Source organism: Elephantulus edwardii, unplaced genomic scaffold (genome assembly GCF_000299155.1).
Source record: "Elephantulus edwardii isolate Elephantulus edwardi_28Jun2011 unplaced genomic scaffold, EleEdw1.0 scaffold00121, whole genome shotgun sequence".
Classification (NCBI taxonomy): Eukaryota; Metazoa; Chordata; class Mammalia; order Macroscelidea; family Macroscelididae; genus Elephantulus; species Elephantulus edwardii.
The window spans coordinates 7456579-7480290 of record NW_006399871.1 but is presented as its reverse complement, the minus strand read 5'-3'; the positions used below and the strand labels follow the sequence as shown (position 1 = coordinate 7480290).

At 50.6% G+C, this 23712-nt stretch overlaps 1 protein-coding gene across 1 annotated transcript in view; it reads right to left on the bottom strand.

Moving 5' to 3' along the window:
* The window catches only part of CCDC13 (coiled-coil domain containing 13), a 44093-nt gene extending 21815 nt beyond the window's left edge, over positions 1 to 22278 (bottom strand). Inside the window, exons 1-8 of the mRNA XM_006893063.1 lie at positions 22067 to 22278; positions 18861 to 19009; positions 14465 to 14607; positions 12316 to 12405; positions 7931 to 8047; positions 6713 to 6817; positions 3479 to 3640; positions 270 to 446 (exon numbers count right to left, since the gene is read on the bottom strand). Of these exons, the coding sequence (XP_006893125.1) occupies positions 270 to 446; positions 3479 to 3640; positions 6713 to 6817; positions 7931 to 8047; positions 12316 to 12405; positions 14465 to 14607; positions 18861 to 19009; positions 22067 to 22278 (1155 nt within the window). The remainder of the gene's footprint in view (positions 1 to 269; positions 447 to 3478; positions 3641 to 6712; positions 6818 to 7930; positions 8048 to 12315; positions 12406 to 14464; positions 14608 to 18860; positions 19010 to 22066) is intronic.
* Between the last annotated feature and the right edge of the window lie 1434 nt (positions 22279 to 23712).

The window sequence follows — 23712 nt, the reverse complement described above, 5'->3', positions numbered from 1 at the left end:
CTTGATGTGAGACAGCCCAGGTGTAACCCTACCTTGACCTCCCATATCTCCTTCTCTGTTGGGGTTCAGGCCCAGGGGCTCATGCCAAGCATGGCCACCATCACAGCCCTCAGGTGGCCTTTGGGGGTTGCTCCTGTTCCTGGACACGTGCTGGGGCCCATCCTTCCAGGCTGCGTAGGTGGCATTGAGGAGGGCGCCTCTGCTGGGGGCTGGTCCCTCCCGCCGTGGCCGGGGCCCTGGCTGTCCCCAGCGTTGAGTGGCGGCCGTACCATGAGGGCGTCGATGAGCTCATCGTCATGCCTGCCCTTCTCCACCAGCGTGCCCATCTGAGTCCGCAGGGTCTTGACTTCGCTAGACAGCACCTTGTTCCGGGACTTGGCGGCCTCGAACTTCTTCCTCAGCTCTTCCAGCTGTTTCTGGAGGGCGTCTCGTTCACTGGTGAGTTTCTGTAACCAGCAAGCACAACAGTGGGCAGCAGGGGCGAGACGAGATGTACTTCGGCCACTCCTGGCTCTCGTTCTCAGGCCCTGGAGAGGCTCAGAGACGGGAGGGCACCTGTTGATGGGCACAGAGCAAACCACTCCTCTCCCAGCATGAGGACTTCAGCCCAGGACTCGCTCGCACACGACAGAGCTCACTAACAATACGGCCAGCATCCCCCTCCACGCCTGAGGACACAGGTTTCCAAGCAGCCAGTGCAGGGGCACAAGAGGAATGCCACTGAGAAGCTCTGCATGCATCTGTTCCCACCCTCGGCCACCCCTGAGCCTGGCGAAAATGAAAAACCACAATTTTGCAAACAGCACAAAGCCTTGGGCTCACGCTGAAGCATCTCAGTCCACCAACAGCTGGCATGGGAGGCAGGTGCTACCTCCACTCCATTCCCTGCATCCTCCACACAAGTCCAGGACGTCACCCTAGACTTGAGCCCACTTTCATGGCTATAAACTGAACTTCTTGTGCAGCCTACGCCTTCCAGATCATTCCTCTTGATCATTCGATCTGTCATTTCCAATTATTTTCTGGGGGAAATAATGTGGTTCCAGGGTTCTAGGTTCTTAGGTTGAAGCATAGAACAAACCAGACAAGAGTCCGGGGTCCCTCAGGAGCAGACGTCCTCGCAGAGAAGACAATCAACAGTGATGGTGATCTGATCAATTAATTGAGGATAAATGCTGAAAGGTGGAGGAGGGGCAGGGGGCGGGATGTGGCTGGAGAAAATCTCCCTGAAACGGTGTCACCTGGGCAGAGACTGAGTGAGGTCGGGTAGGAACAAAGGTGTTGGGGTGAAGTCAGCGTGACCAGCATGGGGTGAGCAAGGCCAGAGCAGGTTAACCCCCAGAATCAAGGTCCAGACACGAGGGGCATCTTGGACAGAGGAATGACATAATCTGACTTGTGCTCATGGGACAATTACCCCTGGAAGAGTGTTTTCAGATCCTAGAACAAATCAATTATAGGGCATTCTGGTGGCCTAGTTGTTGTTGTTGTTATGTGCCATCGAGTCGCTTGTGACTCATAGTGACCCTATGTACAACAGCCCTAAACTCTGCACTGTCCTGTGCCAATCGCACTGTCTCTGACACTCCCATCCCGATTATCCCAGTCACTGAATCAATCCACCTCATAGAGGGCCTTCCCCTCTGAATTACAGAAATGCAGACTGGTAAAACATGGCGGATCCACAGGACTGCGGGGAAATAACAGAGGGGAGGCAGGCAGGCAGCGGTCATGGTCATGTGCTGCTTGGTGGTCTCCACACTCCAGGGGCCGAGGGAAGAGCACGCAGGTTGCCCATTCCCCGTCCCCTCCCTGATGCGGCGGACAGATGGTTCTGCAATTCTAGCTGTAATTTACAGTTTATGTGTGTGTTTCTAAGCCCAAGGTAGGTGTACCTCAAACCCAAGATTCCCTCTCCTCCGAGAGCCCACTCCTGTCCTCCTCGCAGCCACCTGCTGTCCTCACAGGAAGTTCTTCACAGCTCTGCCTAGTGGTCGCCTTCCCGCATCCAGTCAGTCAGCCTCCTTCACCTCATCGTCCACACGCCTGACCACGCCACCCTTCCAAAATGTACTTCCCATCATGCCCCTCCATAGCATGTCCATCCTGAGGTTCTCCACTGCCTTCAAGGTGAAACCCAGGATTTCCAGTCCCAACCCAGCCCCCCTGTGCCCCTCCTCACACCTGCTGGCCCTCACAAAGGGAAGCCGTGTGGTGAACAGGAAGTGCCGTTAGGAAGCCCACCGCCAGGGTCATTGAAGTGGCCTATTGTTTGGTCCTCCAGGATATTCTGTCCCTTTGCCTTCTATTTTTTATTTCAGGAAGTTCCTATCCCCTCTTAGTCTGTGACTGGGGGGAGACTTAATCACTCTCTAGACCAAGGGCCAGCCACCAGAAGTTTAGCTGATCAAAACATCCCATATCTGTGGACACAGTGAATGGCTTGGGGCAGGGACAGGTCCCAAGTTAGGCCAATTAAGACTCAGTGTTGGGACTTTGTTGCAACTACTAGGAAAGAGACACGCTTTATCTGTGGGGTCTTGTCTGGAGGTATAAGCGGGGCCTGCAAGTAGTAACCATGGGAGAGAGTGAACACAACCCAGGGAACAGGGTGCTGTAATTAAGGCCCTAAATGTTTCATCTGTGCCCTCCCCATCTGAAGCCTGCTCTGCACTGGCGCCTGTGGGGCCCGTCAATGCTCTTTGTTGCTTGGGCTTTATAGGGCTAGGTTCTGAAACTCCTCATGGAGCCAGTGAGACACAACTGTTGGGGCTCAGCTCTGGTGGCTTAGTGGTAAGGAATTGTGCTGCCAGTCCAAAGGTGTGTGGTTCAAATCCACCAGCTGCTCTGCTGAAGAAAGATGGGCAATCTTCTTCATTGCAATTTACATACATACGGCCTCTGCAAAGCTGCCGGCAGGTCCGCGATGGGTCGGTTCTGATTTGATGGCACACAACATCATCGTGTCTTTCATCAACCTGGCTCCACTTCAATTCCATCGAACCTTATCACAAAGACCCTGAGTGATACGAACTCACTTAGGTTTGTGCTCAACTAGAAACCTAAACATTGACGGTTTGAATCCACCCCACAGCACTGCAGAAGTCAAGCCTGGTGACCTGTACTCTGTCAACAGGACATTCAGGAAGACCACGCAGAGCAGCAGGACTCTGTAACACACAAATGAGTGCGGATGAACTGAACCGCAGCCAGTCACCCCACTGAGTCGTCGCTGGGGCTGGGACCCTCTCCCTCTTCACATCACAATGGAAGTTTCTTTCCAATGTCTCCAAAACAGCCCAGGGGGGTAACTAACATCCAAAGTGTAATTTGTACACAGCAAATGGGCTTAGGATGAAGTCCCAGAGAGACAACTAAAGCTGAGTCAGTGCATAGCAGTGACCGAGGCCCCTTTACGAGGTGGTCATGCTCGCAGATTTTCCCAGCCCCACTGACCTCCTCCCCAGGCAGGCGTTACCTCTAAGCTCTCCTGTTTCTCCCTCTCCAGGAGGCGGATCCTGAGCAGGTTTTTCTCCTGTGCAGACAGCTTCCTCGGGTCTGAGTGGACGGGCAGCTCATCACCTGTTGTTCCCGTGGACTGGCTCTGGATTTGTCCCAATTTCTTCTCCAGCTCTCGGACCTGTGGGTGGTAAATCTCACCATCTTGAAACGGGCCGGCAGTCACAGACTCTTCCCCCAGAGGGGCTGCTCTGAGGGGTGATGGGAGACCCCAGGGGACTATCACATTGCTGGGACCCTCGAGAAAGGGATGAGGAGGGAGGGACCGAAGGGGAGATTCTGTGCCAAAAGGGGAAGACACTCAGAGAAGTTTAACTTAGAAAAAAAGACCTTCAAGTTAAATGAGAACAATCACCCCGTCTCTAACGGGCTGTCTGAGGCCAACAAGCAGATATGTGGGCTCCTGGAATCTGAGAGGTGGAAGACTTCAGTTTGAGAAGTACTCTCCAATTCCATGCCCGTGGAACTGGGCTGGGCCCTCAGGAGGCAAGGGGTGCTTGGAGGCTCGAGGGAGATGTCAGAGAGCAGGGCAGGATATGGAAGCCAAAGGACTGGCTCAGGGCCTCACTGGTGAAGTGACTGTGCACAAGTTATTTCTCTGAATCTCCATTTTCTCATCTGTAAAATAGGTTCAAGGGGACAGATCTGGTGAGATAGTACAGGAGATTCCAAACTTGTCTCAAAATGACATATCTGGAGGCCCACTCCAGATCAGAAAACTGGGGTTCTAGGGGAAAGGCCAGGAATAAGTACTACGGGTTCTTTTTTGAATAGATGACTTTGAGAAATTCTGAGTTGGCTCAGGTAAGCCTTCATCCTGGATCCCAGCATGTACTGGCATGTTGCTGTTGTGAGGTGTCGTTGAGCTTAGTATGACTCATAGTGAACCTATAAACAGACCTGAATCCTGTGCCGTCCTCATCATCTCTGACACACTTGAGACCACTGCTGCAGTCACTGTGTCAACCAGTCACCTTTCCATGTATGATGTCCCTCTTCAAGGAATAGCCTCTTAGCAACATGCCCAAACTATATAAGACAAAGCTTTGTCATCCTTGCCTCCAAAGAGCATTCTGGCAGCATTTTGTCCAAGACATATCTGTTTGTCATTTTGGCAAGTCCATAGGATATTCAGTTCTCTTCTTCAACACCACAACTCAAAGAGATCAATTCTTCTGCCAACTTTTAGATACATAGCAAGTGAGTGAAAAGACCATTGCCTGAATCAGGTGCACCTTAGTCTTCAGACTGACATCATTGCTCCTTAGTAATTTGGCGAGGTCCGTAACAGCAGACTTTCCCAGTGCAATATTACCTCCTGATCTCCTTACTGCTGGTAACAAGGGTGTTAACTGTGGATCGAAGTAAGATGAGATTGTTGACAACTTAAATCTTTTCTCCAACTATCATGATGTTGCTTATTCTTCCTGTGGTGAGGACTGTTGTCTTCTTGACACTGAGATGTGATCCACATTGAAGTCTGTACTCTTTGATCTTCTGTATCAGGTACTTCAAGCCCTCTCCACTTTTAGCAAGCAAGGTTGTACCATTTGCATCATGCAGACGGCTCATGATCTTCTCTGATCCTGATCTCACATTCTTCTTCATAGAATCCATTTTTTCTACTAATTTTCTCGGCATACAGACTGGAGAGAATACAACCCTGATGCCCACCTTTCCTGGTATCGGCATGGGGCGTGTAAACATTGACCCACCTAGCTATGGTTTCAGCAGATTACTGTAGTTCTAACCTCAGTTCCACGTGGTTCAACCTGAGGACAGAGGATAGCTGCGTAAACCCGAGGCAGGAAAGGAGGCAAAATACACCAGCATCATCGCCATCAAAGGTGACTGCATTGGCTTGGAAAGCACGTGCCAGCGCCCTCGTGTGGCTCTGTGTGGTAATGCCATTCAAGCATTAAACCAACACCACACCAACCCAGGGGGGAGGGGTGGGCAGGGAGGGAAGTGTGGGACCAAGAATGAATGGAAATCCAAAGTAAACTTTCTGTAAACTTCCATTAAAATAAAAAAAATAAAATTAAAAAATAAGAAATAAAAAACTTCTAAAAAAAAGAAATAATTTAACTAAACCATCAAAGTACAAACAAATAACCCAAATAAGGTCACATAGTATTTTAATTCTTTATTTTCACAATGCAATAACAGTAATTATAATAACTAATTCACACTTTGAGTGTTTATTATGGTCAGGCATGTACTATGAGTTACTTCATTTCATTTCACAGTAACCCAACAGGGAAGGCATTCTTAGATCCATCTTACAGGCGTGTAAACTGAGGCACAGAGGGATGAAACAACTGGCTCAAGCCCACAGGGCTTGTGAACTGTGACTGAGGCTTGATTCAAACGTATGTCTTCTGAAGCCCCAGATTACACACTGACCATCAACTATAGCTTTCTGGGGTCTTGCCTCCCCTCCCCCCATCCCATAGGAGACCCCGAAGAGTAAAAACCATCAAGGAACTGTGACCCTAAGTCCCTGAGAATTATGGGAACACACGTAAACGTAGTGGAATCCATGCCCCTTAAATCCCTGAGAATTATGGGAATGCTCTTTAATACAGTGGAAGCCACACACCTAGTCACGTGCTTCTCAGTTTGAAGGCAAGAAGAGAACTTCTGTCACTTTATGAACATGTGGCACATTCATTCTACCCTCCCAGCCACCCTCTTTGTCATGCCCATTGTACAGATGAGATTACTGAGGCAGAGAAATAGAAAGGAACTTTGTCGAAGGATAAATTTGGCCCGGACTGCTGAGCAGAGAGGTGGGATTTGAAGCCAAGCAGCCTGGCTCGAAGAATGCTCTGAAATGTTTCAAAAACAAGAAAGAAGAGAGGGTATGTTTTTGGTTTTTTTCAGGATAATGAAAACTTTCAAAAGGCTACAAGCATCTGGACCTGCTATTTGGAAGAAGTCTACAATTACAAGAGTCATGCAAATTTACATGAGCTGGAAAAACAACTCGTCTAGAGTAAAAGAAAGGGACTCAGAGGCGCTGGCATTTGTTCCGCACGTAGACCTGCCCCTGGTGCGTGGTGGTGTGCCAGCGCTTGTCCATGAAATAACAAATTGAAATCGGGCTGGGTGGGGGGTGGAGAAGGAGCCTCAAGGCTTTCTCTGGGGTGTCTCTTGGGCCTTTTAAGGTGCTGTCTGCTGACATACTCACCTTACTCTGCAAAACAAGTATTTGTTGAGCGCGGCCCCGCCAAGTCCCAGGAGTGGATAGGAGGTGCTGGATGTTCACGTCTTCCCCGACCTCGCTGGCCAAGACCTGGAAGGAATCCAGGTCTTCAGCGTGACCCGAGGGGAGGGCTCCACCAGACCCTTAATGCTGCCGACAGCTAAGAAACAAGGTGGGCGCGTGGGGCTCTCCCGGGGCCCAGTCTCCACCCACGTGGCCTCCCTCTGCTCCAGCATGGGGCACTCAAAGGCCAGTTTAATGTGAACTGTGATCCCGTGGCCACCAGGCCTGGAGAGGAGCAGACCCACGTTCCCCTGCCATTTCCCATGGTGCTTAGAACAGTCTAGGAACGGCCTGTAGCACCCACTGCCCTCGTCATGTCCTGGGCTGAGCAGACCACTGCACTGACCAGCACTTGCTTCCTTAACCCATTCAGCAGTCGTCTGCGGCCAGGCCCAGGCCCTCTATGGAAAGCTGCTCGTCAGTGGTCATCTCATCAGTAGGGAGGCTGTGGCTCCAGAAAGGCCCCCCCCCTTCGCCACTGTGTGGCTGCTGAAGGACGCTCGGAGCCCTACCTTCCAGCACACTTCAGCTTGTGACGGAGGCCCTGGAGGCCTGGAGGCCCTAGAGGCCTGTCACAGAACCAGCCCCGCTCCCCAAGTCACTATTGTTTCCACAATAGAGCTCTGTTTGGGGAATCTTGGCTGGTCTGAGTGGTTCCAGCAGGGAAGACAAATGCCAGAGAAATTCACTATGTAAATAAAAATAAATAAGGAACCAGCTGGGCCTTCCTCCTAAGCCTGAACTGTCTCCTTGAAAAGGGGCCTTTAATAAACAAACAAGCTATTCATTGTCTTATAGGGCACACAGCAGAGGGCAGGAGGCAGGTTGGGGGCCCATGGTGCCTGTAAAGGAGATGCTATACAGGGATCTATCTGCTGGGGTGCAGGTAGCTTAGGAAGGCTTAGGGGGCTCTGTTTAGGGTGCTGGTTCTATATTGCAGGTCTCGATTGGGACCCTGTTTTCAGCATCCTTGGGTAAGGGGTTGGCTCTGACCATCAAAGGGGCATGCTTGAAGAGTTGGTGGAGAGAGGTCGCCCGGCCTGCAGCCCTGTTGCTCTGAAATGGACCCCACTTCCTGGGCAGTGCACATCCCAAGCCTGGCTCCACGCACACACGGCCTGGGCCCTGGAGTTGAACTACCTTCTGGGCCACCCGGAGCTCCTGCTTCACGGCCTGGAGCTGGTTACGGAGGTCACTCATCTTCAGGTTCGCGGCCGCCAGCTTTTCCTGCAGGGCCTTTACCTCCGGGCTCTCTGGCTGGGGGGGGGGGGAGCGGTCACTTGTGGCCTGAATGGTAATCATCACAGTCCCCGTTTGGCCAAGCACGGCCCAGTGCTGACCCTCACGTCCCCTAATCATCACAGCCCCCACTTAGACAAGCACGGCCCAGTGCTGACCCTCACAACTGCTATGGTGAGGCAGTCCTGTCGCTAGACCCACTTTTGAGGTGCAAAACAGAGGCTGGTCCACTTGCCGGTACCTGCCTGAAAAGGGTGAAGTGTGATTTGAACCCCCACCGTTTAATTCTGCAGTCGGAACTCTCTGCTCGTTGTTGTGTACACACACACACACACACACACACGCACACACACACGCACACACACACACGCTGAGGCCGCAGAGGCGGAGCATCTGGAAGATTCCTGCAGGCTCCCCGTTGCACAGCCCGCAGGTGAGCTCACGCTCCTGTGCTCAGAGGCCATCACACCAAATGCACCTCCGCTCAGAGCAGAGACAGGAGTCCTCGCCAACCACCCTGAGCTGGACTCTCCTCTCCCCAGGCAGGGACTCAGCCTCCCTTTCCAGGCAAACAAACAGATATAAGGGCCCAGGCTATTCCCCATAACACTCCACCTCCATGACTTCAAGGGCAGCCGCTGCGAAAACCGTATGTGGGACTCACCAGTGTCATTAAAAACAACTGTTCTGGGTAGAGGCCGTGTGCACGTGAATTTTTCTCAAAGGTGTCGCCCACGTCTCTGTTTAACAGGAGTGCCTCAGCACAGGAGTCTGGCCTTACCCGGAAGAGACTGAGAGGGAAGCGGAGGCTGCTGCCCACCAGGCTGCGCCCAAGGAGGGGTTTCAGGGAGAACGGACGGCCCTGCTCCTGGACTCACGCCTCCTCAGCCTGAGGATGCAGACAGGTCCGAAGGCGTCCAGGTGCCCCCTATGCCGATTCAGCAGTTCCCTGCTGAAGACTGGGGTGCTCGGCCCGCAACTGAAGACTGGTCTGCAGCCCCCACTGCTCAGGCCACTGAGTGACTGAGTGGGTCAGAACCACCACTGAGTGGTCCTAAGCTGTCTTGTCTTTTCTTTTCTTTCCTTTCCCTTTTCTTTCCTTTTCCTTTCCTTTTTTCTTTTCTTCTGTCTCTCTCTCTCTCTCTCTTTCATTTTTATTTTATTATTTTTTTTGTGTGTACCATCAAATCGGATCTGACTGGTACAGGAGGAGAGTGCCTCTCCTTCTCTGGTAGAACATCTGGTGGATTTGAATTGCACACCTCTGGGATTGCAGTGCAACTTCTTGCCACTAGACTACCAGAGCTGGCCATTAAACTGTCTTTTTAAAAAGTGGAAATAAGGTTGACAGAAAATAAACAATACTTTTTGTTTTTTAAAAAAAAAGGTCTGGCATTACAGAGACCCCCCACGAGCAGGCCACAGGTGAGGAAGTAAGTTGCTCTTTGGGGTGACAGCACCCTGTTCTTCCCACTCACTGGCTGCTTCTCCCAATTCAACAGTTGGTGGTAGAACATGAACCACCTGTCATCACGCCTCACCCCACGATGGCAGCGGGAACGTGGATTCAGCATCCCGCCAAGCAGTGGTCCTGAGGTCACCCGGCCCTGCCCTAACCCAGCGTGGGGGTGGACCTCCGGGAAGTGGGGTGGGCCATGATGCAGTTTACTGATCTCCATCTTCCCTTAGCAGTGGTCAGCACCAGCTATGTGAACACCAGTTCTGTGTGAACACCAGAAAGTTTTCAGGATCCCAGGGGCTCTGTTGGCCGGGCTGGGGTGGAAATTGGTCTGGGAAACTAGATGTGGACATGTGGTCCAGAATTCCTGGCCTGGTTTCCTCCTTCACGGAAAGGGTATAAAAACACCCCCTCTCCTGCTTCCTCAGGGCACCACCACGAGCTAAATTTCATAAGCAATGAGAGTGGCTTTGCATAGTCAAAACTTATTTAAAAACCAAGCGTATCTCTTTTCTGGGTCCTTTCTCCCTGCTCTGTCTTTCCTTTCCCACTGCTGTTGGGTGCCTGTCTTCTCTATCTCCCTTGCTAAGCTCCATTTCAAGTCTGCCCTGGGTTGGGGAACAGCCGTGAGATCAGAGGCACCCGGAGCCCCATTGGCTCTGACGAGTGGGGGGTGCCGAGAAGTTAGGGGCTTCCCTTATGGATGTGGGGACCTGCGGTATCTCTTCTCAGTGCTCAGAGTGGGCAAAGTGAGGGTTCCTGTCTAAATTTCAGTTTCCTCATCTATGAAACAAGGCTCAGGGTTGCTGGTTGGTGCAAACAGTTGATGTATTCAGTCTATCTATATAGAAAAGTTTGAAAATGCAAATCCACTCACAATGTGCCTTGGAAGAAAGCCCTGGCAATCTATTTCAAAAAATTAGCCATGAAAACCTTATGCTCGGACACAGACAGGTGTCATGAGTCAGAATCAACCTGACAACAAGTGGTTTTTCATACTGACCCCAGGATATGACGAGGGTTGATGAGATGATGCCTGTACAATGTCCTGTCTAGAGCTGGATTCTGACCGAGGACGCTGCCAGGGGCCTGACCAGCTCAGCGGGGCAGCTTTCGGCAAAGGGGGGCAGGGATGCTCTTGAGATGGCTGGGGCCGCTACAGGAGTGGCTGTCACCGCTCCCCCACCGTCCCCTAATCCCTGGCACACCCTCAGGCCTCCCTAGCAGCTGGGCCCACCCGACCACCCAGCCACCTTAGAGCTGTTTCTGCCCATAGCGAAATTCCACAGGCTGTGTAGGGGGCCTGGCCTGTCCCCCGCCCACCTCCCCAGCTGTTTTTGGTCCATAGAGCATGGACAAGGCCAGCGATGTGTGCACCCCGCAGACTGCTGGAAGCTCAGGCTGAGGGAGGGCGCTTGGCCCCTCTCCGGAATGTGCTGTGGGGCTGGGGCTGGGATGTGGCTGGAGCTTGGGCCGACCTGAACGGTCCAAGGAGGGGCAAACGCCTTTGTTCTCCCTCAGATCAGAGGACGCCAGAGAAAACACATGGTGCTGACACAGCGATGAAGCCTGTCCGGCGCTCTCCATGACGAACCCAGGCTCCCTGCAGCCCTTTTCTATTTCCTTTGCCCCTTCACGGACAGGACGAGACAGTGCTTGTGGCCTCTGTCCCTCTGCACACAGTGTTCACTTTCCTTCTCCAGTAAAGCCCACCCCAAGGACCCTCTCCCACCCCACCCCTGTGGGTGCTCACTTTGCTGACTGAGAACTCTCTCTGTAGACCCTGCCACAGCATTCCTCTAATGCTCATCTCCCTCCTGGACCACGAGAGACCCCAGGGACAGAGGCTCTGCCTTTGATTACTATGTCACAGGGTTTGGGACAGCTGTCTAGCTCAATGAGTAACTGAATGAGGCGTCTCTCATGCAGGGCAGCCCTGGAGGACAGGGAAGTACTCGGCTGGTCACTGGGGAAACGCCAGGCGTGTTAGCAGTGTCCCTTGGAGCCGAGAGAGGCTCGGAGAGAACACACAGACCCGCCCAGCCAAGGAACGGCCCTTCCGCTGCCTCCCAGGAATCATACTGGCATAAGCTGGGCCTTAAGGGAACAGCAGTCCCTGGGTAGACTTGGGCCTCTGAACGGAGGCCAGTCCTTGCTCTCTGAGCACTGATTCTTCTCATCAAGATGCCCAAGAGATGGAAGGAGGAGGAGACAGGGGGCTGGGGAAGGGGCATTGAACTTGTACTCTAAGGCTGGGATCCCTGCATCATTAACTGGGAAGGTCTCCTGGGGTGCTCTTGGGACTGACGTTATCCCTCTGTCTGGCTTGGGCTTAAAATGCCTGGATCAGCCAGTCTCATGTAATGAAGTTGCAATCCCCATTTTCTGGGTTTCTGGAATGTGGGCAGAATCCCCAATTCCAAATTTTCCTCTGCCGATAATCAGAACCTCAAAGAGAGGGCCCCTCACCACAGGAAGGGCCCGATTGAGGACAGGGCTGCCTCAGACAGGAGTATGCTCCTTGTCGCCGGGAGTCCTCCCTAAGCAGATGCCTGGGCTGAACCAGGCCTTCTCTCCTGGGCCGGGTATTCGAGGGTTCCAGGCTCCTCAAGTGCCTCCCACACTCTCTTGGGGGACTGAATCAGAGCAAGGACTTCCCCAGGGCATCCCCGGCCTTAGGCCAGCAACTTGGTTCCTGGTCCCTGGTGCTCTGCACTGGAGGACAAAGGGCATGTGGTCAAGGGACAGGCCCCTACATGGGCACGGAGGAGAGGGGCCCAGCTGGCCAGTGACCCGCAGATACCCCAGGGCCAAAGAGAATTCATACCCCGACTCCACTTCTCGCCTGGGCCTTGGGAGTCTTGGCTCCGGCTTCAGTGCCCGCCTGGGCTGGCAACCTGGACAGCGCCGTCTGCAGCTGAAAAAGCAAACCCGCACTCTTAGCATTTCATTCCACTCAGCATGTATACAGCCCAAGTGGGGTGTCTGGAGCCACCGGTGTGAAGTTACCGATCTTGGCGGTCTGTCCTTTCAGCTCAGGTTAGGACGTTAATGGAGAAGGTCTCTGTCTCCTCTCCCCAACCTCCGCCCCCTCCCTCACCCGCCCCCACTGCTCTGTGCTGGAAGAAGGTTTAATTGACTGCCTGCCCTGCTCCAGGTATACAATGAGCACTCCTTAGCAAGCTGTAGGGGTCACTGAGAGCTCGGGCTGGTGCCCCAGAGAATGGGTCATAAATACAATGACTACTGGGGCCACAGCCTGCCCCCTGGAGTTCTAAAAACAACCCTAAAAGAGTAAAGGAATTACGGAGGCCATGCCACAGAGCAGGAGGCAAGGTCAGAGATGGACGACGTTGCCGTGAGAGTGGACGGCCAGAGGCTGACTGCACAGAGACCGGCAGCACACGACCAAGGGACCCTTCAACCGTCTCCCGGTCCTTCCCACAAAGGCTGGCACCACCTGGCTCTCGCAGCTCTCTGAGATTGTCCTGCTCCACCAGCAGCCACACTGATCTCTCTGCAGGCTCCGCCCCCCCTCATGCTGGGCCCTTTGCGTGGAGGCTTCACCTCCTTTCTCGGTCTGGCCCCTCTTTATCCTTGGGGACCCACTCTGCTCCTCTTCTGAGAGGCCCTTCCTCAGCTCACCCACTTTCCTGTCCCGGCCATCCTTTTCCTCTGTCACGGTTTAGAACTCTGCTCTGGACTGACGCTGGCCTATCCCTTAGGAAGATGATACATGTCTGTTTGGATGATTCACTCCTCAAAATGCCCAGGGCCTGAGATGGTGCTCCAAACAGATGCCACAGCACAGAGCAGCTCTGAAGGAATGCGGAGTGTAGGAAGGTGGGCTTCAGGGCTGATTCTCAGTCCAGTGTCTCGCTCAATGGCTGGGTGGCTGGAGAAAGCCTCTGAGCCTCTCCCAGCCTCTGCACCCCAGGGACATGAGGAGACATTTCTCTAGCACATAGGGGTTTTGTTCTAATTCCTGATGACCACAAGCCACGTGACTGTGTCCTTGCTTGGAGGGGTCTGAGATTGGTTTAGGAAGGTCAGTGGTCCTCACAATGCAGAGATCTGTGACAAGACCAGGCCTGGGCCTGCAGATACTACAGCTCTAATTGCCAATTAGCAAGGATCGCTGTTCACTCATTTACAATAAGTTTGTTTATATCAGCAAGGACTCATCTTAATTTAGAGAGCTCTGCTTAGTGGTAAGGAATTGCTCTACCAATGCAAAGGTATGCAGTTCAAATCCACCAGCTGCTCCATGGGAGACAGATGGGCAATCTCCTGTGCAATTTACTACCTCTGAAAACCCAGTGGAGGGTCAACGATTGGTTGGTTCAGACTCAATGGTATTCAACAATAAACACCTCTTCATTTATTTAGCATATGTTCACCCAGTCTTACTACGTGCCAGGCGCTGTACGTATTTTACAAGTCACTCAGTTCACATAGACACCCCTGAGGTGAGAACTCCCAGCACTGTCAGGTGACAGAGGAGAAGACCCAGGGCAGCGAGTTTATCATCTGCTCTCAGTCACTCAGCTGCTGGCCAAGGGGTAAGGAGTTGTGCTGCCGATCTAAAGGAACGTGGTTTGAATCCACAGGAGAAATATGGGCAAGCTCCTTCCGTATGATTTATAGCCCCTGAAAACCTGCTGGAGGGTCAGTTCTGACTCGACGGCACAAAACAACAACTAGGTTGCAAAGCCAGTCAGTGAAGGAGCTGTGAGATACACAGAGGCAGCTGGGCTCTGGGTTTGCTCCCTAAGACATCCTAACGCTTCTCAGCGGCCCATGGGCCCCTTGCCTCCTGACACACAGAAACGTGACAAAGGCTGAGGAACTTAGTGCAATCGCTGCCCACAGCTTGTCAGAACCACTCAAAGCCTCTACACGTGGCCCCCTCTCTGCAGCGGGGGCCCAGGCCCTGGGAGTCCCCCTCCAGAGGCAGGAATGGACAAGCCCCTCACTTCCCGCTCCAGCTCCTGGACGCGACCGCTCAGCTGCTTCACTCTGGTCTTGGCACCCTCTGACTCCGCCGTCAGCACCCGGTTCTTTTTAGACAGCTCAACAATCTTGGTGGCGACCACGTCCCCAGCCATACCGGCTGTTCCTAAAATGAGAGAAATGGTGAGTTCAGTTAAACCATACGCCTGCACTTCAAACCTAGGTTGGCCGTATCAACAGTGCTGGGACTTCAGAACTCAAAGACAGAGCCTTCCTGTGAACCCTCCTGAAGGGGCAGAGAGAGGCACAGGGGAGCCTCTGAACGCCTAAGAGCTCTGAGACCCGATTCCAAGAGCATGGAAACTCAAGCTGTTCTAAGAAAATGATAAAACCATAAAGCAGAGCTTTAATTCTGTCGAAGACAGGTTCACTGCTCCAGTGAGGCGATCCGCAGTGACAAGCCAAGTCATCCACACTTTAAGCCCTCTGGCAAGCTGAATATAGTCCCCTCACCCTCTCAACACCCGCCTGCCTCTGGCCTTGGCTTGACCAACAGGATGCTAGTGGGTATGATGCAAGCAGAGGCTAGGAAGACACTTGTGCAGTTAAACCTGCCCTTTTCGCTCATGCCGTCTCTAGAAGAACTTGTTCCAGCCCGGCCAGCTAGCTGGTTCTGGGAGGAGGATGGGAGTCCCCTGGACCAAAGCTAAACCACCCGCAGCTGAGCCTGACTTAGATCAGCCAACCCCTAGATGATGAGCTAAATGAATGCTTATGGCATCAGAAAGCTGGACAGTGATTAGGGATGATAGAAGGAGAATTGATGCCTTTGAGCTGTGGTGCTGGAGAAGAGTGTTGAATATACCATGGATTGCTAGGAGAACAAACAGGTTTGTCCTGGAGAGGGTGAAGCCAGAATGCTCCTTGGAGTCAAGGATTCTGAAGCTTCGTCTGACATACTTTGGGCATGTTGCAAGGAGGGACTGGTCCTTGGAGAGGGACATCATGTTTGGGAGAGTGGAGGGACGGTGCAGGAGAGGAAGACTCTCAATGAGATGGATCGATTCTGTGAGTGCAGTGGTGGGAATGAGTGTGTTTGAGACAGTGAGGTTGCCACAGGACAGAACGGCGTTTAGGGCTTTTGTACATAGGGTCGCTATGAGTCGCAAGCTGCTCGATGGCACATAACAACAACAATGGCGAAGCGTTACAGAGATCGCGTGATAGTTAGCTCTGCAGAAGGTTGTTGTTAATACCCAACCAGCACGAATGCTTGCATCCAATTGTTGGCGTCATGTGCAGTCAAGTCAGTAACACAGCAAAGCTCTGAATAACAAATGAGTCTTGCCCTGTCCTGTGCCTCCTTACGCTCTGCCACGCCGGAGCCTGTTACTGCATTCACGATGTCAGCCCCTCTTGCTGAGGCCCTTCTCTTTTTCTCTTTCTCATTTTCCCCCCAAGGACTGACCGCTCCTGACAACATGCTCCAAGTATAAGAGCTGAAGTGTCATCGTCCCTGCTCTAAGGAAAACCCCCACCCCCACCCCCGGCTGCTCTTCCTCCAAGACAGATTGTTTGCTCTTTGACGGCCCGTGGTTTACTGGATACCCTTCACCAACACTATTCAAAGGCATCACTTCTTCTTAACGCAGAGACATAACCTATACCGAAGGCAGTAGTCCTTCATCTTCTGCAGTAAGTGCTGCAAGTCTTCTTCACTTTCTTCAAGCAGGGCTTCTGTGTCATCTACATAACAGAGCTTTGTTGATGAGTTTTCCACCAATCCTGACATGACATTCTTCACATAGTCCAGGATTTGCTCAGCATGTTGAATCCATATTGAATGTTGTTGTTACGTGCTATCGAGTCGCTTGTGACTCATAGCGACCTTATGTACAAGAGCCCTAAATGCTGCTCTGTCCAGTGCCAACCTCACTGTCTCTGATACAAGTACTCTCATTACCCTACTGAATTGATCCATCTCATCAAGGGTCTTCCTCTCCTGCACTGTCCCTCTACTCTCCCAAGCATGACGCCCCTCTCCAAGGACTGGTCCCTCCTTGTAACATGCTCAAAGTATGTCAGACAAAGCTTCAGAAACCTTGCCTCCAAGGAGCAACCCAGTTTCATCCTCTCCAGAACCAACCTGTTGTTCTCTTAGCAGTCCATGGTATATTCACATTCTTCTCCAGCACCATGAATTTGTTGTTGTTATGTGCTGTTGAGTCGCTTGTAATGCCTGGTGACCCTGTGTACAAGAGCCCTAAACCCTGCTCTATCCTGTGCCAACCTCACCATCTCTGACACACTCACTCCCACCACCCCAATCACAGAATCGATCCATCTCATCGAAGGTCTTCCTCTCCTGCGCTGTCCCTCCACTCTCCCAAGCATGATATCCCTCTCCAAGGACCCGTCCCTCCTTGCAACATGCCCAAAGTATGTCAGAGGAAGCTTCAGAATCCTTGCCTCCAAGGAACATTCCGACTTCACCCTCTCCAGGACAAACCTGTTTGTTCTCCTAGCAGTCCACGGTATATTCAACACTCTTCTCCAGCACCACAGCTCAAAGGCATCAGTTCTCTTTCTATCATCCTTAGTCACTGTTCAGCTTTCTGATGCATAGCAAGTAATTGCAAAGACCATGCCTGGATCAGGGGCACCTTAGTCTCCAGCCTGACATCGTTGCTCTTCAGTACTCTGGAGAGATCCCTGACATAGGTATGGGAACAAAGGATATAGCTCTCACACATAGCTTCCTTGATTTTAAAGCATGTGGTATCCCCTTGTATCTGTTTGCATGGCTACTTCCTGGTTTATGCACAGGTTTCTCATGAGCATAATTAAGTGTTCTGGAATTCCAGTCCTTCTCATGCTCTTTGTGATTTACGGAAACCTCCATCGTGGGTGAGTCTGCTTGTTTCTGAAATACCAGTGATAGAGCATCCAACATTACAGCGCAAGCCACGGAAGGACAGGGAACTGACAGAGGAGCAGTTGAAAAGTGGTGGTTAGAGGGGAAATAAACAGGAAACGGCACTGGGAGTGGACTGTAGGGCAGGCTGCACTGGAAGCTCGCCGGCTTGGCCAGTGGCTTGCTGAAAAGCCTGGGTACTCCCTCACCCTCTCTGGAAGGCAGTTTCCCTATCTTTGCAATGAGAGGCTTGGCGACGTGGTCCACACGTTTTCTAAATGCTTCTGATACTGCAGCACTGGGAGCTGTCAAGGACATTGTCTCAGGCTTACTTTTCAACTTGACTTTGACGCATCTCAGAACAAGACTACGGTGTCAACTGGTGCATGGCAAAACAAAGGCAATGACAGTTTTCAAGTCCACTCAGCCCAGGCTGGCTGCTGCCTGGCCGGGAGTTCCACGACAAGGAAGGACTGCCCTTGGCAACCTCATGTCTGCTGAACAAGAACATGTCGAGGAAAGAACTCGGGCCGTCTAGGGTCCTGGGGTGTGCAGAGGGGTGCAGGCTTTATCGAGGACAGAGCTGGTATACACTGGCCTCTTGCTTCTTTAATGGGTAATGTGAGAAAGTACAGATATTACAAGGTCACTGAGAAAATAATTTACACCAGCACTTAGAGAGATACAATACAGCCCAGGCTCTGCTTCTGTCATTAGGAACACACAGAGAAGAGCCCCGTCAGGCCCAAGGTCCCCACCAGACACCACAGGCCTAACCTGTAACCACAGAGCCCACATCAAAGGCCAACTGCACGGCCAAGGTCCTCTGAGACCCACAGAACCACGGTTTCCACTAAAAAAGCCAGGGTCCAATTGTGACTTACAGGGCTGAGGTAAGGGTGGCTGGGGTCTCAGAAGTCCCCCTGGAATGGCCAACTGCCCTGCCTTTGCCACCTCCCTGGAACAACAACCGCAGGTGCTGTGGTTGTCGTTAGATGCCACTCAGTCCACTATGACTCAGGGTGACCCTACGAACCACAGATCTGAGCCCCGCCCTATCCTGTGCCATCCTCACCATCTCAAGTTCATGGTTAAAGCTACCACTTCATTCCATCTTGTTGAAGGTCTTTCTCTGACCCTCTACCTTTCCAAGCATGACATATATTTTCCAAGGACCACCGCGTTTACCTCCATGACATACTGTCTGAGTCAATTACGAGGATGAAATGGACCTTGCTGGCTCACCCACTGTATTGCAGGCATCTCCAGGACCCTTGTCAGTTCTGAGGAGAGATGCCTGCCTGCTGTCACTGCTGCTCTTTTCCTCTACCCCTCCCCTGTTCTCGGGACTCCTCTGGATAAACTTGACCATGACTGATCTGTGCCACTCTCTCCCCGGGAGCCTGCCCTCTGGGACATTCTGTTTTTTCCTCCTGGCAGGCTCCAGGAAAGCTGGGCCAACTACCTGCACTGCTGGACAGGAGAGGTCAGGCTGTCATAACTACCTGTGAAGGCAAACCTGTCCTCTTCTATTTTCTTTTTGAGATGCTTGATTTCAAAATCCCGTTCCTTCAGCAGTTTATACAACCTCCCATTTTCATCAACGGTCTCTCTGAGCTGATCTCGAAGCTGCTCAATCTCTCCTTCCAGCACCCTGCAAGGGAAAGGCAGAGTTACTGACTGTTCTCCACGTTCCTGCCCAGCACAGGCCAGCACTGGCAGGGATCGCCCTCTGCTAGCCAACTTTGTTGTGCCTGGATTGGACACTAGGTGGTGCTATGAATGAGTCTGTACAAAACAGGCAAAAGGAAGAAAAGCACTAAGGGCAGATTTAAACACATTGTTCTTTTAACAGATTGATAGACAGTATACATACATGCATAGGTGTGTGCTTTGGGCATGCATACAACACACACACACACACACACACACACACTGAAAGGAGAAAGTACATTTCATTCACACTGTCGACTAGCTGTATTCAACAGAGAGCTAGTAAAACTCTTTACTCAGAGAAACCCTGCTTCTCTCAAGCATCCATGGAACATACGTAAAGATTACCGTATTGTAGGTTCCAAAGGCAGTCTGAGCAAATTGCAAATAATGAACATCATACAGGTCATTTTCTCCAAGAAAAATGGACTAAAATGAGAAATCAACACTACAAAGAAACAAAACAAAGCTCAAAACCCAATGAAAACATAAAAACAGTTAATTATGGGTAAGGAAGAAAGCCTAACATGTATTATGAACTGTTAGGAATTGAAAGATAACAGAAGCATTATATCAATTGAAATCTGAGGGATGTTCCTAAGTGATACTTAGAAAGAAATTAGAAGCCAATTCATAGTCTTAAAAACATCTGTATTAAAAGGGCAAAAAGGAATGATTTAAACCTTTTCAAAAGGGTTCGCGATCACAGAAAAACCCGACGGATAATCAGAACAGGCGGCTGGTTTTATATATTATAATCTGTCTTGTAAAGTTCTTCACAGAATAACTTCATTGTTTCTTTCCATTCGGAGCTGCCATGGGCAATAAGAGGTGGCTGTGTTAGTGGTCGTGTGGATTTTGTAGTTGCTGTGGAGTAGATGCTGGTGCTCACCTGGCCTTGTGGACTGCTTTTTCTCCAAAACAAGCTTCTCTGTACAGGAACCACTGTGCTGGTTTCGACCTCCACTTCCTCAGCCAGGCTCCCTCCTCCCCTTGAAAAGCTTTCTGCCTTCAGTCTGTTTGCTCTTCTTTCAAAACTCACCTCAAGCGCTCTTGCCTTTGCAAAGTTTTCTGGCTGCCCCTCCGCTGAGATTCCCTACCACTCCTCTGCCCTGACACCACACTTCCCAGAACTTTTAGACATTTCTCCTGTTAGGCACAACATAGGCTCCCACAAAGACAGCTCAAGAAGTACATGAGAAATAGAAGTCACAGGCCTAACTCTGCTGCTGTCAAGTTGATTCTGACACTTCCTTCCCTCCCTCCCTCATTCCTGTTGAGTCAGAACCGACTCCCAGCATGGCTCTCCTGTAGGTTTTTAAAGGCTGGAAATCGCACAGGAAGAGACTGTCCATCTTTCTCCCGTGGAGCAGATGGTGGACTTGAACTGCCTGCTTTAGGGTTGACAGTACAACTCTTACGTGAGGCCACAGAACTCCCTCTTTTGACTCACAGATACCCAGAAAGATGAAACAGCGCTGCCCCGTAGGGCTATGAGGCTGTTGTTGTTGTATACATAGAGTTGGAACCGATCCATAGCTGACCCTCTAGCGGGTTTTCAGAGGCAGTTAAACGCACAGGAGGAGATGGCCCATCCTTCTCCCGCAGAGCAGCTGGTGGCCTCGAACTGTGTGCCTTCGGTATTGCAGTGCAGCTTCTTTGCCACTATAGCTGCCTTATGAGGCTATAACTCTTGACAAAAGCACACTGCTTAATCTTTCACTTGGGAGCCTCCGGTGGTGTGTGTGTGGGTATGTGTGGGGAGGGTGTGTGTGTAGTGAGATACAAACAGTCAACCTTCAGTTAGCAGCCCAAACCACTGTGCCGTGAGGGCTCCTCAAACAAATGTGACACAAGGGTGACTTTTCAGGAAATTTTGTATCAATACAGATTCCTGGCTCCTAATAATCAGTAGAAATCCATATGCATCTATCATCTGCGTCATACTGTAAATTTAGAGCAAATGGAGAAGACTGTGGACTCCCTCCAACTTTTTTTACTACCTCTGGGGGTGGGAAAGGCAGGAATTCACCGAGAGCTCCTCAGGACAGATGTGCTTATTGCTGTAATGTGTCAGGAAAGGGGAAAGGACCCCAGATGAAATCTGGAGTGAGGATCATAGATGAGCCACTAAGTCAGCCAACGGGCTCCTTGGAAACTCAAGGGTAGTTTCCATGAGACAGAAACTGCAAAACAAAGTCGCATGCATGAATAACATTTTAATGAGCCTCAGAATCTCAGTTTGGCTTGAAATGCTTTCTCAATCCACTTCACATCAAATTATATCCACAGGAGCAAAGACCTTCCATTGGACACGAGGGGCTTCACTAACAAGCCCTGCGTCCCTGGGTCTCCGCACGTGGAGATTGTTAACACTTTCAGCTTGCTTGGTCCCACAATCAACACTCTTGGCGCCAGCAGTCAGAAAATCAAAAGATGAACTGGACTGGGAAAACCTGCCATTAGGGAACCCTCCAGAAAGCTAAAGAGCAATGACATCAGCCTAGAGACTAAGGTGTGCCTGACAAGGGCCATGGTCTTTGCAGTTACTTGCTATACATCAGAAAATTGGACAATGAATAAGGATGACAGAAGAAGAATCGTTGCCTCTGAGTTGTGGTGCTAGAGGAGAGTATTGAATATACCATGAACTGCCAAGAGAACAGGTCTGTCCTGGAGGGGGGGAGGGGAAACCAATTTAGTCTCTGGAGGCAAGAATTCTGAAGCTCCATCTCACATACTTTGGGTATGTTGCCAGGAGGGACCAGTCCTTGGAAAAGGACATCATGCTTGGATGGACAATTCAGGCGAGGAAGATCCTAGATGAGATGGATTGACACAGTAACTGGGGTAATAGGGGTAGGTTTGTCGGAGGCAGTGAGATTGACTCAAGATAGGGTGAGGTTCAGGGCTATTGTGCAGAGGGTCACTATTTAACGGCACATAACAACAACAGTCAACCCGATTACTGAACCGGATCTGTACGCGCAACCCTCACCTCCTCTCGAAGCTGTCCTCCGAGTGCTGCTGCCCCGTGTGGAGGAGGCTGAAGCTGTCGAAGGTCTCCAGGAGGTCCTTGTTGTCGTCGACCTTGCTGAGTTCCCTCTCCCTCCTCTTCTCCATCTCCTGCTGCAGCCGTTTTTGCTGCATCTCCTGCAGCGCCTTGAACTGCTGCCGCAAGGTGTCCTGCAGGCCTTCATCTGCTGCCATCTTGTCCTGCAAGTCAAAAAGGAAGCTTGCGCAGATGCACACTCCACAGGGTGCACATCTCCCGAGAACGCCTGGCACATGCAGTCCTGCCTGCAGACTCCAGCCCTCGTTCATTTTCCCTTATATTTCCACGTGGATGAGAGGAAGCCACACCTTCACCTTAAATCCCTGCAAAGCCACAGGTGAACAGAGCTTCCCAGTCCTGTCCTGACATGCCGCTATACCACAAATGGAATTAGAAAATTGTCTATCATTCAGCCTCAACACCTGACTCTCTCCTGTCCCTTAAATCCATGGCCCTCATATTTGCTGAACAGTAGAATCTTTTTGAAAGTCTTAAAAAGTAACAATGGCCCAGCAACAATAGCAAAGTTCAACAGAGCCGCAAACAACAAACGCTGGGGAGGTTGTGGAGAAACTGGAACCCTTATTCACTGCTGGTGAGAGTGTAAAATGGTACAATCACTGAGGAAGGCAGTATGACGCTTTCTCAAAAAGTTGGAAATAGAAATACCATTTGATCCAGCAATTCCACTACTGGGAATATACCCTAAAGAAACCAGAGCTGCCACCCAAACAGATGTATGCACACTCCTGTTTTTTGCTGCGTTTACAATAGCAAAGAGATAGAAGCAACCCAAGTGCCCATCAACAAATGAAAAGACAGAAAAACGATGGTATATTCACACAATAGAATACCATGCAGCCTCGAAAAACAAGAAACTCATAAAATATTACACAACATAGGTGACTCTGGAGGACATTACGCTGAGTGAAAGATCTCAGTCACAAAAGGACAAATACTGTATAACACCACTGTTATAAAAAAGAACTGACATGAGGGGTTAGAGTGGAAAGTAGGAAAAGAATGTATAGATAATGAACACTGCATTGGGACAGATGAAGGAAAGAATTGTTTAAAAGGAATATATGACTAGGCATTATTTATATGAAATAAAAAGTACTTTGCAAAGTGGAGTGGGGGTGAGGGAGGAAATTACGCAACAATTAATGAATATTTTTTAAAGGTGAACTGGAGAGGAATATATGATTAGGCATTATTTATATGAAATAAGAGGTACTTTGCAAAGTGGACTGGGAAGTTGAGGGAGGAAATTATGCAACAATGAATGAAGATCTTTTTTTAAAGTGAACTGGAGAGAAAAAATATGCAACAATGAATGAATGAAAATCCAATTTTTCTGTAGATTTTTGTTAAAATCACAATTAGAATAAAACCACAATTTAAAATGTGAACTGGGGTTAGAGAGGAAAATGTGCAACTATGAATGAATGAAAATCCAACTTTTCCCTAAAATCCAACTTTCCCCCTAAACTTTGCTCATGGATAGGAAGACTCAATGTTGTGAAAATGGCAATACTACCAAAAGCAATTTACACATTTAATGCAATCCCAATACAAATACCAACCCC